This window comes from Hypanus sabinus, chromosome 22 (assembly GCF_030144855.1).
Source record: "Hypanus sabinus isolate sHypSab1 chromosome 22, sHypSab1.hap1, whole genome shotgun sequence".
In the NCBI taxonomy this organism is placed as follows: Eukaryota; Metazoa; Chordata; class Chondrichthyes; order Myliobatiformes; family Dasyatidae; genus Hypanus; species Hypanus sabinus.
Genome location: NC_082727.1, coordinates 66,321,969 through 66,337,182, shown reverse-complemented (window position 1 = coordinate 66,337,182; position 15,214 = coordinate 66,321,969). Strand labels below are relative to the sequence as shown.

Sequence of the window (15,214 nt, the reverse complement as noted above, 5' to 3'; positions counted from 1 at the left end):
AATGTCTCTATTGGAAATGAAACAGTTTGCTGAGAAACAATCTAAAGAGCTGGGAAACAAAATGCCAAAAGAAGATTTGATTTTTAATAACTTAGTTGAAAACCACACAAGCCATGTTTAAACTGAATGAGCACTTGGAGCAACCAATTTGGCTTCAGTCCTTCTGGCTGAGCCAGAGAGAATTCCAGAAGGGTTTTTGAACCTGACTGATTCCTCCTAAAAGTTTGTAAATTCATGCATGTTAATTGTGAATAGAGCTGGTCTTGTAGTCTGTTAGATATGCCCCAGTCTTACATAGAGCGTGACCCTTCAAATGTGCTGCTGCACGATACACAGTACCCAAGTAATCTGGGCCTGAGCCTTTGGGAGGGCAGAGGAGAAATGCAGTGTGTATTCCAGATGGTTTGTTGACACATTAAAAATGTTAGCAACGTGATGGAACAGTGGTTCAGCCTCGCAGCCCCAGTGACCCAGGTTAAATGCTCACCTGACACTGTGTGGATTTTGCACCTTCTTCCTGTGCCTACGTGAATTAACCCCAACTACTCCAGTTTCCTTCCTCCCATTCTAATTTACCTGTCTCCTGATGGGAATATGGGGACATTAGATAAGGAAAATACAAGCTCAAATTCAAGTTTATTGCCATGGATGTAATTCCCAGGGTTAACTGTCATAAGAATTTACTTTTTTGCTACAGCAGCAAGGTACATTTCAAACATGACAAAAATAAATTATGTAAATTATACATACACTACAAAAGAAACATAACAACATTAGTGCAAATTGAGGGAAATGTAGTCTAAGGTAGAATTAGGGTTTCTGAGGTCAGTTCAAGTACTAGTAAGGAAGTGGTATTGTTGAGCCTTGGGTTGTGGGTCCTCAGATTCCTGTAATCTCATGCTTAATGCCCACAATGAGAAAATGGCATGGCTTGGATGGTGGGGATCTTTATGAATCAGGTTGTCTTCCTTCCTGAGACATGGCCTCGTGTCGATGTCCTCGGTGGTAGAAAGAGCTGAACCTGTGATGGAATTGGCTGAGCTCACCAGTCTGTGTAGTCTCTTGCATTCCTGTGCATTGGGGTTACCATAGTCAGTTGTGATTCAAGCAGTCAAAATTCGTAGATAATAGATAGCTTTGTGACCAGAATGAACACAATGTGCTGAAATGGCCTCATTCTATGTCATAAAGAAATACACTTCACCACAAAAATACAGCAGCTTTCTGAGACACCACTACCCCAATTTACAGTCCTGACCACCATTTGAGAACTTGCCAGTGAACCCTAATCACGAGAACAAATTTAGAAATCTAAAAAAAACAATATATGAGTTGAATTTACACAAAATTATGCAAAGCAGGAAGATTGAGTAGGTTGGAATATTAGGACAACAACTCTCACCATCATATTCTGAAAATGTACGACCATTCGTGTGAACAGCCTGGGACAAACCTCGTGCTTTAAAAATATTGCTTCACATAGCTTTCAAGTTATTGCAGTTTCCTTCTTGTCCCTCCCCCCCCCCCCCCCGTAAGTTAACAAAGAAGCTAAATATTTGTTGAAACTAAGGAATGCTGAATCTTCAGTTTAATGGTTTAGCAGGTTATGCCTTTGGCAATAGTGTAATTCTATTACATATCTGTGCACAGTTTGCATTTCAGTGAGAATTTTTTTGGAACTGGAAATACTCAGCTCTTTTTACGTCAATTGAAACCATTTCATGAATTTCACTGTGAATAGATGTGAAGAAGAACATTAAAAATATTAGGACCATTTAATAATTATTTTGCTGATGACCAGATTTCTGGTAAGAAGGCAAATGTGCTATCTTGGAATAAATTTTGATTTACTAAGTTCTTGCATTTAACTCTTGGTTTTTCAATAGCTGGGTGTGCAAATAGCAAAAGCTGTTGATTGTCGTGATTTTGCCAAAGCCAAACAAGAGGCTGAAGCTTCTCAACAGGCTCAAAAGAAGAAGCAGCTTGCATGGGGGTAAGTCATACATCATCAATCAGTTTTCCATATACAAACTGAGGAGAGATCTTCAGGAGAGACAAGGATCCTTGAGAGATAATTTATTTGCTATCTGATGCAGGCATTTCTGGGTAATGTTTCTAGAACTTCTAGAAATATCCTGTGGTTTCTGGCAGTCACACATTGGAAACTGCAATCTGTATGTTCCAAGATGCTATCTACCAATGGCATGATAATTAATTAATCTTCCAGAGATAGCTTAAGTGATATTTTGATAAGGATCAATACCTGATGTAGTGTTTTACATTGCCAAGTTTGCAATATGGCAACACTTAGTTTCAGTGATTTTTCAGCCTTGACAACTTTGTACTATGAACGGTTTAAGTCTGAAGCATTACCTTTTAAAATCAGTAACTTTTTGATGCACTTTATGTTTCTAATGTTTGTCCATTCAGTTGACTAAGGTTGCTGCTGCGGATCATTGATTATGTCGTGAGTCTGACACGTCAGTCTGTTCAGACAGGCAACAAAGTCAAACATTAACGGTGAAGATGTTTTTGGTGTTCATTTAGAAACATAGAAAACCTACAGCACAATACAGGCCCTTCGGCCCTCAATCTGTGCCGAACACGTACTTAATTTAGGAATTACCTAGGCTTACCCATAGCCCTCTGTTTTTCTAAGCTCCATGTACCTGTCCAGGAGTCACTTAAAAGACCTTATTGTATCCACCTCCACCACCATCGCCAGAAGCCCATTCCACGCACTCACCACTCTCTGTGTCAAAAATTAACCCTGACATCCCCTCTGTACATACTTCTAAGCACCTTAAAACTGTGCCCTCTCGTGCTAACCATTTCAGCCCTCAGATAAAGCCTCTGACTATCCACCCCAGTTTGACTTACACCTAGATTATTCCACTAACTCTGTACTGTCAGAGATGTTGATATCTGTTTGAAACATAAATCTGATCTATTTTCTTGGGTAGATAGGAAAGTGACAGTCATCTACTCTCTCAGGTGGACAGGAAATTGACAGTCATCTGCTCTCTCTGGTGGACAGGAAATTGATGGTCATCTATTCACTCAGGTGGACAAAAACTGATAGCCATCTCATCACTCAGGTGACAGGAAACTAATTACCTACTCTCTCAGATGGACAGAAAACTAATGGTCATCTACTCTCTCAGGTGAATAGGAAAATGATGGTCATCTATTCTCAGGTGGATAGGTATCAGGGTCGTCTACTCTCTCAGGTGGACAGGAAACAGGGTGTTCTACGTTCAGATGGATAGGAAACAAGGTCACCTACTTTCTCAGGTGGAAAGGAACCTGATTGTCATCTACACTCTCTCTAGAGGATAGGAAACAGGATCATCTACTCTTTCAATTGGATAAGAAACTGATGGTTATCTGCTCTTTAGATAAGGATAGATAAGTCTCCCGTACCAGATGAAGTGCATCCACGGGTTCTGAAGGAGGTGGCTTTGGAGATTGTGAGGCATTGGAAATAATCTTCCAGGAATCAGTAGATTTGGGCACGGTTCCGGAGAACTGGAAGGTCGCAAATGTAGTTCCATTGTTTAAGAAAGTGGGGAGGCAGCAAAATTACAGACTTATTAGTCTGACATTGGTAGTGGGAAAGTTATTGGAGTCGATTCTCAAGGATGAGATTATGAATTACCTTGAGATGCATGACAAAATAGGCCCAAGCCAGCATGGTTTCATGAAGGGAAGATCCTGCCTCACTAACCTATTGGAATTTTTTGAGGTAATCTCAAATAAGGTTGACAAGGGAGAGGCTGTAGATGTTGTGTATTTGGATTTTCAAAAGGCCTTTGATAAGGTGCCACGTAAGAGGCTGCTTAATAAGATGAGGGCCTGTGGAATTACAGGAAGGATATTGGAATGGGTGGAGCATTGGCTGAAAGGCAGAAAGCAAAGAGTGGGAATAAAGGGATCCTATTTGGTTGGTTGCTGGCCACTAGTGGTGTTCCACAGGGGTTGGTGTTGGGGCCTCTTCTTTTTACACTGTATATCGATGATTTAGATTATGGATTAAACAGTTTTTTCGCTAAGTTTGCGGATGACACCAAGATAGGTGGAGGAGCAGGAAGTGTTGAAGAAACGGAAAGGTTGCAGAGAGACTTGGTCAGTTTAGGAGAGTGGGCAAAGAAATGGCAGATGAGATACAATGTTGCGAAATGTACGGTTGTACATTTTGGAAGAAGAAACAATCGGGCAGATTATAATTTAGATGGGGAGAAAATGCAAAAATCGGAAGTGCAAAGGGACTCAGGGTCCTAGTGCAGGATACCCTAAAGGTTAACCACCAGGTTGGATCAGCAGTAAGGAAAGCGAATGTTATGTTGGCATTCATTTCAAGAGGAATAGTGTATAAGAGTAAGGAGGTGTTGATGAGGCTCTATGGGGCACTGGTGAGACCCCATTTGGAATACTGTGTGCAGTTTTGAGCCCCCTATCTTAGAAAGGATGTGCTGATGTTGGAGAGAGTTCAGAGAAGATTCACTAGGATGATTCCTGGAATGCAGCGACTAACATATGAGGAGTGTTTATCAGCTCTTGGATTGTATTCATCAGAGTACAGAAGAATGACAAGGGATCTCATAGAAACATTTCGAATGTTGAAAGGGTTGGACAGAGTAGATGTGGAAAGGCTGTTTCCCTTGGTGGGTGAGTGCAGGCCAAGAGGTCACAGTCTTGGAGTTAGAGGGTACCCATTTAAAACAGAGATGAGGAGAAATTTTTTTAGCCAGAGGGTCATGGATTTATGGAATTCGTTGCCACATACAGCTGTGGAGGCCCAATCATTGAAGGTTTTTAAGGAGGAGATTGACAGGTATCTGATTGGTCAGGGTATCAAGGGATATGGGAAAAAAGCCGGAAATTGGAACTAGACGGGAGAATAGTTTAGCTCATGGTAGAGTGGCGGAACAGTCTCGATGGGCTGAATGGCCTACTTCTGCTCCTTTGTATTGAGATCTTGTGATCTCTCAGGTGGATAGGAAAACGTGTCATATACTCTCTCAGCTGGATAGGAAAATGTTGGTAATCTACTCTCTTGGATGTATAGACAACTGTTCGTCATCTCTCTTAAGTGCATAGGAAACTGGGTCATCTACTGTCTCAGGTGGATGGAAAACTGATGGTTATCTATTCTCAGGTGGACAGGAAACCAAAGGTAATCTACTCTCAGGTGGTCAAGAAACTGATGGTATTCTACTTTCTCAGGTGGACAGAAACTGCGGGTCACCTACTCTCCCAGTGAATAGGAAACAGATAGTCGTCACTCTCACAGGTGGATAGAAAATAGGGTAATTTAAACTCTTATGTGGATAGGAAATTAATGAACATCTACTGACCCTGACGGATTAGGAACTGATGGTCATCTGGTCGCAGGTGGACAGGAATCAGATGGTCTTCAACTCTCTCAGATGGATAGGAAACTGAAGGTCATCTACTCTCTCAGGTGGACAGCAAACAGGATTATCTACTGTCAGGTGGACAGCAAACAGGATTATCTACTCTCTCAGGTGGACAGCAAACAGGATTATCTACTCTCTCAGGGGGACAGCAAACTGGATTATCTACTGTCAGGTGGACAGCAAACAGGATTATCTACTGTCAGGTGGACAGCAAACAGGATTATCTACTGTCAGGTGGACAGCAAACAGGATTATCTACTCTCTCAGGGGGACAGCAAACAGGATTATCTACTGTCAGGTGGACAGCAAACAGGATTATCTACTGTCAGGTGGACAGCAAACAGGATTATCTACTGTCAGGTGGACAGCAAACAGGATTATCTACTCTCTCAGGGGGACAGCAAACAGGATTATCTACTGTCAGGTGGACAGCAAACAGGATTATCTACTGTCAGGTGGACAGCAAACAGGATTATCTACTGTCAGGTGGACAGCAAACAGGATTATCTACTGTCAGGTGGACAGCAAACTGGATTATCTACTGTCAGGTGGACAGCAAACAGGATTATCTACTCTCTCAGGGGGACAGCAAACAGGATTATCTACTGTCAGGTGGACAGCAAACAGGATTATCTACTGTCAGGTGGACAGCAAACAGGATTATCTACTGTCAGATGGAGAGCAAACAGGATTATCTACTGTCAGGTGGACAGCAAACAGGATTATCTACTGTCAGGTGGACAGCAAACAGGATTATCTACTGTCAGATGGAGAGCAAACAGGATTATCTACTGTCAGGTGGACAGCAAACAGGATTATCTACTGTCAGGTGGAGAGCAAACAGGATTATCTACTGTCAGGTGGACAGCAAACAGGATTATCTACTGTCAGGTGGACAGCAAACAGGATTATCTACTGTCAGGTGGACAGCAAACAGGATTATCTACTGTCAGGTGGACAGCAAACAGGATTATCTACTCTCTCAGGGGGACAGCAAACAGGATTATCTACTCTCTCAGGGGGACAGCAAACTGGATTATCTACTCTCTCAGGGGGACAGCAAACTGGATTATCTACTGTCAGGTGGACAGCAAACTGGATTATCTACTGTCAGGTGGACAGCAAACTGGATTATCTACTCTCTCAGGTGGACAGCAAACAGGATTATCTACTCTCTCAGGGGGACAGCAAACAGGATTATCTACTGTCAGGTGGACAGCAAACAGGATTATCTACTCTCTCAGGGGGACAGCAAACAGGATTATCTACTCTCTCAGGGGGACAGCAAACTGGATTATCTACTCTCTCAGGGGGACAGCAAACTGGATTATCTACTGTCAGGTGGACAGCAAACAGGATTATCTACTGTCAGATGGAGAGCAAACAGGATTATCTACTCTCAGGTGGACAGCAAACTGGATTATCTACTGTCAGGTGGACAGCAAACAGGATTATCTACTGTCAGGTGGACAGCAAACTGGATTATCTACTGTCAGGTGGACAGCAAACAGGATTATCTACTCTCTCAGGTTGATAGGAAACAGGAAATAGGAAACCTACTCTCTCAGTTGGACAGGAAACAGGGTCATCGACTCTCTCAGGTGGATGGGGAATAGGTAGCCATTTACTCTTTCAGGTGGATAGGAAAGAGTTGATAACATTCTTTCAAAGACAGGGAATAGAGCACAAATTACAACACACACAAAATGCTGGTAGAACACTGCAGGCTAGGCAGCATCTATAGGGAGAAGCAATGTCGACGTTTCGGGCTGAAACCCTTCGTCAGGACTAACCGAAAGGAAAGATAGTGAGAGATTTGAAAGTAGAGGGGGGATGGGGAAATGCAAAATGATAGGAGAAGACCGGAGGGGGTGGATTGAAGCTAAGAGCTGAAAAGGTGATTGGCGAAAGTGATACAGAACTGGAGAAGGGAAAGGATCATGGGACGGGAGGCCTCAGGAGAAAGAAAGCGGGGGGGAGCACCAGAGGGAGATGGAGAACAGGCAAACAACTAAATATGTCGGGGATGGGGTAAGAAGGGGAGGAGGATCATTAACAGAAGTTAGAGAAGTCAGTGTTCATGCCATCAGGTTGGAGGCTACCCAGCCAGTATATAAGATGTTGTTCCTCCAACCTGAGTTTGGATTCATTTTAACAGTAGAGGAGGCCATGGATAGGCATGTCAGAATGGGAATGGGACGTGGTTTAATATATTGGTGAGACCCGACGCAGACTGGGAGACTGTTTCGCTGAACACTTACGCTCTGTCCGCCAGAGAAAGCAGGATCTCCCAGTGGCCACACATTTTAATTCCACGTCCTATCTTACTATCTTTCCTTTCGGTTAGTCCTGACGAAGGGTCTCGGCCCGAAACGTCGACATTGCTTCTTCCTATTGATGCTGCCTGGCCTGCTGTGTTCCACCAGCATTTTGTGTGTGTTGTCGTTTGAATTTCCAGCATCTGCAGATTTCCTCGTGTTAGAGCACAAATTATCCCACTTTCCTAACCAATAAGACCATAGGACATAGGAGCAGAATTAGAAACGTAGAAAACCTAGAGCACAATACAGGCCCGTCAGCCCACAAAGCTATGCCGAACATATCCTTACCTTAGAAATTACCTAGGATTACCATAGCCGTCTATTTTTCTGAGGTCTATTTACCTGTCCAGGAGTCTCTTAAAAGACCCTATCGTATCTACCTCCACCGCCATTGCCAGCAGCCCATTCCGTGCACTCAGCATTCTCTGTGTAAAAAACTTACCCCTGATATCTCCTTTGTACCTGCTTCCAAGCAACTTAAAACTGTGCCCTCTCGTGCTAGCCATTTCAGCTCTGGGAAAAAGCCTCTGACTATCCACACGATCAATGCCTCTCATCATCTTGTACACCTCTATCAGGTCACCTCTCATCCTCCGTCCCGCCAAGGAAGAAAGACCAAGCTCACTCAACCTATTCTCAGAAGGCATGCTCCCCAATCCATGCAATATCCTTGTAAATCTCCTCTGCACCTTTTCTATGGTTTCCATGTCCTTCCTGTAGTGAGGCGACCAGAACTGAGCACAGTACTCCAAGTGGGATCTAACCAGGGTCCTATATAGCTGCAACATTACCTCTTGGCTCTTAAACTCATTCCCATGATTGATGAAGGACAATGCACCATATGCTCTCTCAACCACAGAGTCAACTTGTACAGCAGTTTTGAGTGTCCTATGGACTTGGACCCCAAGATCCCTCTGATTCTCCACACTACCAAGAGTCTTTCCATTAATACTATATTCTGCCATCATACTTGACCAACCAAAATGAACCACCTCACACTTATCTGGGTTGAACTCCATCTGCCACTTCTCAGCCCAGTTTTCCATCCTATCAATGTCCTGCTGTAACCTCTGACAGCCCTCCACACTATCCACAACACCCCAAACCTTTGTGTCATCAGCAAACTTACTAACCCATCCCTCCACTTCCTCATCCAGGGCATTTATAAAAATCACAAAGAATAAGGGTCCCAGAACAGATCCCTGAGGCACACCACTGGTCACCGACCTCCATGCATAATATGACCCATCTACAACCACTCTTTGCCTTCTGTGGGCAAGCCAATTCTGGATCCACAAAGCAATGTCCCCTTGAATCCCATGCCTACTTACTTTCTCAATAAGCCTTGCATGGGGTACCTTATCAAATTCACCTTATGAAATCCATATACACTACATCTACCACAATTGGGCCATTTGGTCAGTTGAGCCTGCTCCACCATTCAATCACGGCTGATACTTTTTTCTTCTCCACAGCCCCACTCCCCAGGTTTCTCTCTGTAATCTTTGATGCCATGTTCAATCATGAACTTTTTGTCTTAAATACATCCAATGACCTGGCCTCCACAGCTGCCTGTGTTAATAAATTTCACAAATTTACCACCTCTATCCCACAGTTGCCATCATTTGGGGTGGCATGACGGCATAGTGGTTAGCATAATGTTATTGCAACCCCAACAACCTGGGTTCTATTACGCCACTGTCTGTAAGGAGTTCTTACATTCTCCCTGTGACCGCATGGTTTCCTCCCACATACCAAAGACGTGGGTTTGTAGGTTAGTTGGTCAAATAGGGTATATGGATACATGGGGGGTGCTGTATGTCTAAATAAAATAAATAAAAATAAATTTTAAAAATCATATGCAAGCTTATTAGGTTAATATCATGATGCTATTTATAAAGTCTGTGTAAATTAGCTTTCAAATTTCCTCATTACAGCAGGAACGCTTCAAAAGATACTTAAGTAAGTGTAAAGTGCTTCAGGAAGTCCCAAGTTTGTGAAGTGTTCTATGAGTGCATGTTTTATTTTACTCTCTATGAATTATTCATTCCCATTTAACTGCAATATAATGGAATACATTCTGACATTTCAGCAATATTGTCTTGCACAATCAATTTGCAAACAATTAAGTTTCAGTTTGGAGCATCACCCAAAAAATTTGTAACTGATTTTAACATGGCATCACAATAGATCACTGATTATAATATCTGCCTGCATATTCCATTAAAATTGCTGTTGTCCGAGGGTGATGCCGGTAGTTCAATATTTTAATCTATTGAACAAACATTCATTGTTGCTTCTGTGGCTGGTTGAAAAATCAACTTTGAAGCAATGTTCCAGCCAATTGGGAACGAGGTCATTCTGGCTTTGAATTTCAATTATAGAGTTAGAGAAACTTAATAAATCCAGCAAAAATATAATTCTACATAATAAATAATTTGATAGATGCTGAAGGAAACTCAACCGATTTGACATTTGCTACCCACTGATAAAAATGATCATTGGCATTGGGAAACATGCTGCCTGTTCACCTATCTATGAACATGTCTTTATTCTTGAAAAGATCTGAAGAATATTGAGGATAAAAATTGGAAGCCAGACCTTTTCTATTGATAAGTACTTCTTGAGATTGTGTACCGTGCACTGAAATGTGAATCTGAGTACAGGATGGATACAATATCTATTGATGGTATCAATTCTTTAAGGGTTAATGTGATAGAATTCTGTTGTCCTATTTATAGTAGCAATCTGGGTATATATTACAGGCTTTAATATACGTATGTTGTGGTAAACGTCATGCCTCATTATATCTGCTATATATTGCTGCCTTAACGCATATAGAACATAGAAAATCTACAGCACATTACAGGCCCTTCAGCCCACCATGTAGCCTACTCTAGAAGCTGCCTACCACATAACCCTCTATTTTTCTAAGCTCTATGTACCTATCTAAGCATCTCTTAAAAGACCCTTTTGTATCTGCCTCCACCACCTTCAACGGCAGTACCTTCCACACCTACCACCCTCTGTATGAGAAACTTAGCTCTGACATCCCACTTGTACCTACTTCCAAGCACCTTAAAACTGTGCTCCCTTGTGTTAGCCATTTCAGCTCTGGGGAAAAAGCCTCTGGCTATCCACACAATCAATGCCTCTAATTGTCTTCTAAGATGTATTGAATATCTCATTTTTAATAAACTAATATATTTACTGTTTAATATAAAGTTTAGTGAAAGGGAATGCAAGATATTTGAATATGATAGAGGTTGAAGAGTGAGAGGGAATTTTAAACACACGAGAAAATTTCATCAGTTGACTGTTCTCTTCATGACCAGCTGTTTCCAGTAACCTTGCTCCCAAGTAAGCTGTTGTTCACTGAGCGGCTGTAATTGACATAAATGATGCCGTTGTCAATAAATGGATAGAAGAGGGGGTTGAAACTCTGCCTGGGATTGTACAGGATGCTCGTATCACAAAATTAACTGTAGAGAAGGATCCAAGGAGTGTATTTGAGCTTTTGCAGCACACCAAATTACTAGAGGTACTCAGTTTGCAAAGAAAGATCAGCAGAATCCAATGTTAGGCAGACTAGGCTTTGTAGATTCGGATTCAAGTTGTTTTTACCCAAAGACACTGGAAGTAAGAAGTAGATCTAATCATTTTACAGCAAAGAAAACCCTGGTGTCTTGAGCCAGACCTTAAGTAACTCAATTTTTTTCTTGGATAGTCCAGATTAAAGGACTCTGAAACAATATGTGCAAAGACCATAAGGAAGTTTAGAGGCAAATTAGCCACACAATTTTAAAATAAATGTAGGGAAAGGGGAGGTTAATAGGTCAATAGACAGAAGGGGATTTTCAAAATCTCATTTAATTACAACAAAAGACTGATATTCTCCATTTGGAATGGTTACATTTTCAGTTTCAGAGTGACTGTTTGGCTGTAATTAACCTCTATTGTCATAAAAAATGGTTTGAACAGAAATAGACAGTATTTAACCAAGTAGTGAGTTTAGCTGTCATGTGAATACCTCAAATTTATCCCAGAGATCAAGATCCCATCATCATGAAGCTAACGGCAAAAGTGAAGTAGTAACTGTGAATGCTTGACTTAAAGAATGCATTTTCCATCTCTGCTGCTGCTATACATTTAGCACATAAATCTTCCCTCACGCATTAGTATTTTGACAGGAAAATCTGGGCCATTTATTCTAAAACTGATAATGTGCACAATATGTTATGACTTGTTTTAGAATTAGGTGAAAAAAATGTATCTAAGATTTTCCATGTTATGTTGAAACATGTTAAGATTTATAGTTCTTCTTTTGTTTTAACAAATTCCAAGCAGGCCCTTAAGATGTTTGCTTCACATGTCTCTTGTCACAGGATCAAATCACAGTGGAAGCTAATGTAATCATTTGCTTAACAACATGTTATGAGTTTAGCGAGTTGTTAGCTAGACCATTAGAAAGAGCAACTCAACATGCGGGAAAATGTCCATGCATGCTTTGCAGACAGCAGAAACAAATGGGGGAGAAAATGGAGTTGCTGGGTAGTGCTATTTTGAGCTTTGTGTATAGACCAAGTTGCATACTTAAAACTTGTACCAGTACCACCCCCTTCACACTCATGGTGTCTCTTTGCTTACACCCAGTCTATGTACTAAATCCTTTACACAGCTCTAAAATCTGGATGATAAACACTGGGAATGGCTGTTATCCTGTCTAATCTAGGGGACATCGTGAAAATGAAGCAAAAGTCTGCAACACTGCCTAGTTAACAGAACTTGGAATTACAACTAGCTACACAAAATAAATTTGAAACAAAAATCATCATGTGAAAACCAAATGGTGTGTATCTTAACAATGTTAAAAGGACTTGAATAACCTTCTGCCACTATGTTGATTCAGCAACAATTCTTTATGACATTCCCTTTCTGTTTCCTGTTTCTTTGACCTCTGAACACCGGCTGATCTGTGATTCATGCTCGAAGCATTTTATTCCCACTTTCATTGTTCTGGTGATACATAAACCAAGCCAAAGAAGTAACAGTGCTAAGATGAAATCTGACATAATAACAGTGTATTGGCCAGCTGAACAAATCATGATTATGGATTCAATGTGAACAATGCTCTGAAAGTATATTATGTTGCAGGCAGTGCAAAAGATTAGCAATTGGACCAGTTTCAGTGGGAAAAGCATCTGCAACCTATCTTCAAAATAGTTCTAGAAAAAGAAAAGCTATTGAAAATTCATTATATTCACAGTTTGGTAACAATATTTTCAGTGATACATTACTTCTAGCTGTTGTGGCAGTGCAGCATATGGGAGTACCCACCAGATACCATGGGTGACAAAATAGTGCTTTAAAGCCATAATTTTCATAGAAACTCACATCCCTATTTGGAGCATATATGTTACAACATACGTACAGAAAGTGGCAAAAAAGGTGGGAGGCTTTGGCATGTTCATGTCTGCTAGTTTATGTTAGGTGTCAGCATCATGAAGAATTTAACCATTTTCTTTATAGTGATTTGTCAACACTGTACTTTAAAAGGTATTTGAGTTAAATAGATCATTCTGAAGCAGATAAAATACAAGCTAACATTGTATCTTTTTAAATACAATCCAGATTTGAAGCTAAGAAAAGATGGGAGACAAAAAGCAACATGGGCTATATGTGATGTTTGACACGGGATGGAAATTAAGTGAGCACTGAGATGTGAAACACTTGACCTGCACTTGCACTCTCAATCCAATCTCAAGAGAGTCATCTGGAAGCACTTTACAGGAATATAACAACCATTGTGCCCTGCTGCTTCCATGACTGCACATTTCTGATTGAGAATGAGTTAACCTTTAAGTGTTTAAAATCTGAACATGGTCAAGGAGCTTGAAAGAAGATTTCCCCATTTCATAAATAACCCCCAGCAAGCCCAGTAATATTCTCTGGTGACATAGTTTCGTGATGTGAACAATAATGCAGTAGGTGTTTCTGTCTATCCCACTACCTCATTCAATGTAAGTGCTATTTACAAACAGAAGACTGCATTTTCAAGCCACCATGAGATAAAATCTTTGCCCATGTCTGTTGAAATAACAATACAGTCCCTGTACTGCTATGTTGTTCTACCAATGGAGAAAAAAAAACTGCTTTGCATTCCTCAAGAACTCTTTATTCCTATCAGTCACTGGAACAAAAGGTTTGCAGAAGATTGTTGTGGAATAAAATATCCAATCATTTGATTATAACATTAAGAATGGATAATGTTTTTCTCATAAAGCAGTCACTGCATTTCGCTCTGGATGATATGTTTGTACATCTCATGTGTATTATTTCCGCTTACAGATTGACAAAAACTTTATACTTCCTCCTGTCATAAACATGTTTTGTCAATTTGATGTCCTTCTCACCATTCGACTCTTTTCTGTGGATAAATTGAAAGGAGGAGTTTGTGTGTGTGTGTCTTGGGAGGTGGGGGAGGAGGAAAGGGATTACTGTATATCATGTATCAACTTTACTAAAAAAAAGCTAATTGTCTAACGCATAATATTAAGTAGTTTATTGATTCTGAGTGGGAAATTCGTTACAACAGCAACATTTAAAAACACACTTAGCAGTGTGTAGACTTAACTAATAATAAAAAGCAGAATAATAATATACACAATAATGTACCAATGTGCAATAATAATGTACAAAATAATAAAGCAGAGACTATTGTACTATGATGTGTGTTCTCCTGTTGCGCAGAGATGAATTGTTGTATATGCTTATTGCATCTGGTAGGAAAGATTTTCTGTAATGACTTTTGTGACAGCAGAACTGAATGAGTCTATTTGAAAAGGTGCTCTGCTGCTTATTCAGTAGGTCATAGAGAGGATGTGCTAGATAGTCCATAATGGGTAACAGTTTGTTTAGTGACCTCCTCTCCATCACTAGCTCAAAAGGATCACGTTAGGATAAATATAACATCAAAAGAAACTGATAATTACTAGTTTTATTTATTATGTTTACTTGGTTAACACCTCTACAGCAAAGAGTTTAACAGCTGGTGGCAAAATTTGTTTCTGAGCTTATAAGTTTATTATTTAATTAATTTAAGATATCTTCATTTACAGTTATATAAACAGTTTAACATTTTTATTCATTAAGTTGAAGAGAAATAATGCAAGATAAGTTGAAATTTTTTTTTCCAATGGTACAGTCAGTTTGGCACAAAGAAAGTTCCTGTCACAGTGACTATTTATTTGTTCTTTTTATGCCATGCAAGGAAGCCAGCAAAGCAATCCCATCAGTCCCGATCTCTCGCTTGTTTCTCATTACTTATTCACTCTCGGATACCCAGCAACTTCCTCTGTGTTTCTCTTATTATGCATCTACACTGTCCATAGCAGCGTCTTAAGAACAGGCAATTCCCTTGTCCTGACAACATGTATTCATCGGTTTGGATCACAAAGACTTATTGGTTGGAAG

General features: G+C 40.5%; 1 protein-coding gene across 9 annotated transcripts in view; it reads left to right on the top strand.

Annotated features, from left to right (window-relative positions):
* The window catches only part of fam204a (family with sequence similarity 204 member A), a 114,748-nt gene extending 100,285 nt beyond the window's left edge, over window positions 1–14,463 (top strand). For all 9 annotated transcript variants that reach the window (XM_059947957.1, XM_059947950.1, XM_059947951.1 and 6 more), the window contains 2 exons: window positions 1,887–1,993; window positions 13,373–14,463. In XM_059947957.1, the coding sequence (XP_059803940.1) occupies window positions 1,887–1,993; window positions 13,373–13,424 (159 nt within the window). In that variant the 3' untranslated portion in view covers window positions 13,425–14,463. The remainder of the gene's footprint in view (window positions 1–1,886; window positions 1,994–13,372) is intronic.
* Window positions 14,464–15,214: the final 751 nt, after the last annotated feature.